Genomic DNA, 5000 nt, shown 5'->3' with positions numbered 1-5000 from the left:
GGCAACTAGTCAGATTTTATTTTCTTAGTGTACGAATATCAATTCAGGATCTCTTTACGCTTCAAAGAAATGTATTAACATCATTCCCAAGCATTACATGATGTACACGATACTTATATTCGAAATATCTATAAAATAGGATTAAATGTGAAGCGACCTCTTCGTGTCTTCATTCAATCAACTAAGATTTATGCTCTGTCCACTGTAGTTTTTTTTAAATTGTGTTGGCTCTTCAAGTGCTCAGCCAGCAAGGTGTCAATCAGTAAGCCGAAATAACCGTCTCTTCTCCTCATTTCTTGAATTTGCTATAGTATCTTTTTCAAATGTTATTGATGTCGATGCTGCTATTGTGATTATTATGGGCATTATGGTTATATTACTAAAATACAAATAACAAAAAAAATAGAATACTGAAAAAAATGCAAAAATCAAGGAAAAGGGTAGGCAGATGAGACAGGACTAATAATTGACTCTTTGGTGACAATGAACTTGTGGAGTCATCTCTATGTAAACGGGTTAAGGTGTCTTAGCTAATGCTGAATAGGGAGTATGTCGGATGCACGAGGCCAGTGACGTTTGGTCTAAAATTCGAGAAGTTCATTATGCAGAGAATGAATGTAGGGCCAGTGATAAATCTGGCCCAGGATCCACATAAATTCATACTCTGTGGCAAGAGCAAGAATTCCTGTTGCCGACAGAATTCCGAAAAAGGAACTTGTAGTAGGTACAGACGACTCCGGAAGTCGCAGATATATTGTTTGGGATAAAGTACAGCGGAAGCAGGAGGGGCTGGAATGGTCCAACATTTATGTTTTTCATTACTTGGTCGTGTGTATTGAAATCGAAGATATCGAAGTTCTGTAGTATCAGTTACGATATTAAGCCTGGAGATGCGGCAACACTGTCGACGTGCCAATGTGGTGGGTATTGTATTAATCTTTGGTGACGGCTGAATTGCCGTACGGCAAGGTGCAAGACATGCATTCTCTGCTTCACAAACTTTGCCAGGAGGACACTGTAATACTGTGGCTTTTTCTAACAGTCCAGAGGATGCTCTGTATTAACTGAAGACTTGCTGCATGTCTTGCAGGGCGACAGAAAATGTGACTTTATATTTAACAGCCGTCGCCATAACCAAAAAAGATATATCCAAAACTCTTAGTGTTTTAACACTTGTAACTGAATTCTAAGGAGGGACTTGAATTCATATCAAGGGCCAGCATGAGACCTGATATTTCCCCAAATATTCTGAAATGGACTACAATCAGAGTGTATCTCTAGTATTATATCTCCAGTATTATGTGGTTTATATTTTTATATCCTCTATATTTTTATCCTCTATATTATTTGTACAGAAAATAATGAAAAACTCCACCCTGTCTTAAAACAGGGTGGACATTTTGTCTTGCTGTCTTGCTGTGAAAAAAAACTGTAAATTATCACTTCGCATGTCCCTAGCATTTCATTTCTACCGACATGTTTCCTTTACTATCACCCTTCCATATATGTAATGCGTACATTACATATTATGTTTTGTATACCTGATGTTTCCGGCAAAACAGACGTTAGTACAGAAAGTAACAGCATCCTTCAACGCAAACATAGAAGTTCAGTGATGTGTAAGCTGAAGCAGAGAATCTCCAAGGTCTTGACCTTAAAGGGACCCTTACAATATATAGAGAATTCACCCGGGCTTTGAGTCGGAGGGCCAACTCCAAAATAAAGTGGTTTAAGTGGATCTGAGTGTCTCAATCATCAGTTGTGATCCTTTAGTCGTTTCCTAAGAAACGTTTATATACATATAAGTAAGCATGCATACCCTTCTGAGTGACATATATTAATTCTACTGCATCAGAATTTCTCAAAGGTTCCCTCTACCTGGGTCGGTATTGGTACACAATAGCAGTAAATGTCAAAGCAATATTTATCTTTGATATCAGGATATGTGAGCCAAGCACACCCACGTTCCCAATGGCAATGCGGGCGGGGCGGGCTCTTAGGTGGGCGGCGATGCTTTGCAGGCGAATCCTATCCTCTATTGGCATATGCACTTGCCTCTGAAGAGTCATAAGGACGTCTTCCAACTCGCAGTGCTGTAAAGGAAAAAAAATGATCAAGTGTAAAGTTCTATGGACTTCATAAATAGTCCCGGTTTTTCTAAGGTGTCATAATGCAATAATGAATATATATATATATATATATATATATATATATATATATATATATATTATATATGGTAGAAAAACCCACAATGTAAAACTAGATCTAGTTTTACATTGTGGGTTTTTCGACCATAGTATCAACATGGTAGAGTGTTTTCACCATTCATATATATATATATATATATATATATATATATATATATATATAACATATAATATATATATATATATATATATATATATATATATATAATATATATATATATATATATATATATATATATTTATATACACATATAATATATATGTATAAATATATATATATATATATATATTATATACATATATATTATATGTACATATATATTATATATATACATACATATTATATATACATATATGTTATATATATACATATATATATATATATATATATTACATATATATATATATATATATATATATATTATATATACACATTATATATATATATATATATGAATATATATTATATATATATATATACATATATATACATGTTATATATATACATTAAATATATATATATATATATATATATATATATATATATATATATATATATATATATATATATATATATATATTATATGTTATATATTTATATATATCATATATATGTTTGTGTGTGTATCTGCGTGCGTGTGTGTATGTATGTGTGTGTGTGTGTGTGTGTGTGTGTGTGTGTGTGTGTGTGTCTGTGTGTGTGTGTGTGTGTGTGTGTGTGTGTGTGTGTGTGTGTGTGTGTGTGTGTGTGTGTCTTATCTAAAAATAGGTACACTGTTATCATACAGAAAAATACATAAGTAATGTGAGCATAAAACCAACATTCCTCGTGGTAAAAGTATTGTAAATTAAGTAATAATACTTAATATGTCAATAGTATTAAACAATAAACATCCATCAACTTACAGCTTCCCTGAGAGAGTCCGCTTGACAACTGAGGAGTCTGAAGCTGATGATCTCATTAAGTGTATAACAGAGTGCACTGACGAAAGGATACCAATCACCGAAGAACACATTTAAATAATAAGCAGAGTTCAGGAGCTTGGCAAGGAGAGCGGCGCATCTCAAGAATGTCCAGCCCGAAAAAATCTGAAATTAAATTAAAAAATGAAATAAACCGAATCTGTGGTCGCATAATGCATGTAATCAAAATAAGTTTAAGGAAAAAAAAATAGCTTGAGCAAAGGGAGATTTTGTTACAAGCTTTGGTAAAGTCAAGTATGATAGTGCCAGGTTCCTTCATTGTCTTGCCTGTCAGAGATTCTAATTATGTCTTAGCAGGTGACACTGAAGTATGATTCAGGTAATGGCATAGGCCAAGCTCCGTGTCGGTGAAAGGGAAATAATTGGAGGGTCAGCCATGTGACCAGTCTTGATTACTGGGGAAATATTTGCACAAAGCCAGTCGCCAGGCAGCCTGTCAGAAGAAATGAAGATGGCCTGCATGATTAGCACAAGGATCGTTTTGAGAAAGTGAGCATGAACATTACTAGTTTCCGTTTTTTTTTTTTTTTTTTTGTTTAGCTTTAGGTCTAGTGGCTATATTGATCTCACTAAACTGTTTGTTGAAATTTCATGTGAAGGGAAATCAGGTTATGGATTTTTACCACATTAGGTGTGTCTATATTCTGATGTGTAAAAGTAATCTGGAAGTTAGTACTGACTGTGTGTGCTCTGTGGGCTGAGCATGAGTCAAAAGTGATCATTTAGGGTGGTTACTGTGGTGGTATCTTGTGTGTGCAACTGTGAAATATTTTTTTTAAGTTAATAATTTGTCAGTTAAATACAGAGCTATGCGTTTGGATTACACTTTCTTTGTCATTAACTAGTCTTTTAACAGGTTTTGTAAGTAAGCCAATTTTCTGCATATATGTAGAATCTTTGCTCCTTTTGATGTTTTCTATGTAGTTCCATATTAAACCAGGAGTGTTTTGTGAGATGTGATTGCTGAAGACAGGGAAAATGCCGTGTTTCAGCTGTCCCATTTCGTGGGCTTCATATTAGACCTGTAAGTGAGAAATAAGTTAAGTGCTTGGGGTATGCTGGAGTCCATGACCACAGCCAAAAATATTGTTGGAGATCTGAAGTTAGGTCCAGGTATATTTATTGTCTATGGCAGTCTGGTCTATGGCAATTGACTGCAGCTTAACAATAAGGAAAGCATCACCTTTACTGGAATTCGTCTGCCCGGTCTTATAAGTCATGCTGAGATAGGGGAGATTTCTGAAGTCATTATGCTAGGTGTAGTAAGCTAAATCTCAGTTCCTATGATAATAACTGGTGATAGAGAAACAAAATGCTGCTGAAACCTGTGTTTAGAAGAGGAACGATTTGAAGCATAAGGATTAGGTGAGGAGCAGGAAGAGGTAGTAGGATTTGAAGGAGTGGGTTGGGATGGGGATAGGAGAAATTTATGAGAGAGTGGTTTAATAAAGGGTATATAGGTGGTTTATGGGATTAGACTGTGGTTGATGGCTGTATGTGTGACTTGTGGGGAGTTCTGTGCTTGTGTGTTTCCCACAATAGATTTTGGAATAGTGCAAGGTTCCTGAGGAGAAGAGGGTTGTCAAGGTACAGCAAAGAGGGAATGAAACTGGAGAAAAAAGATAGTTGGAGGCTTCCAGGAATCGACAAGGTTCAACTTGCTTCTGTTGATTAATTCGGCGGATTCCTTAATTGAGGACTCGGTACAACCAAATATTTCACCACGTAAGGCACACTCAACGGGATTACCTAGGGCACTGTTAATACTGCAGTGGAGAACAGGGTTGCGTTAATATTTGTTTGTAATTA

General features: G+C 35.3%; 1 protein-coding gene across 3 annotated transcripts in view; it reads right to left on the bottom strand.

Moving 5' to 3' along the window:
- LOC125040029 overlaps nt 1–5000 on the bottom strand; it is a 28145-nt gene that overhangs the window by 1775 nt on the left and 21370 nt on the right. For all 3 annotated transcript variants that reach the window (XM_047634450.1, XM_047634452.1, XM_047634451.1), the window contains exons 4-5: nt 3114–3296; nt 1–2093 (exon numbers count right to left, since the gene is read on the bottom strand). The exon at nt 1–2093 is cut by the window's left edge and continues 1775 nt beyond it. In XM_047634450.1, the coding sequence (XP_047490406.1) occupies nt 1875–2093; nt 3114–3296 (402 nt within the window). In that variant the 3' untranslated portion in view covers nt 1–1874. The remainder of the gene's footprint in view (nt 2094–3113; nt 3297–5000) is intronic.

Source organism: Penaeus chinensis, chromosome 28 (assembly GCF_019202785.1).
Source record: "Penaeus chinensis breed Huanghai No. 1 chromosome 28, ASM1920278v2, whole genome shotgun sequence".
Taxonomy (NCBI): Eukaryota; Metazoa; Arthropoda; class Malacostraca; order Decapoda; family Penaeidae; genus Penaeus; species Penaeus chinensis.
This window is presented reverse-complemented; position numbering and strand designations above follow the sequence as displayed.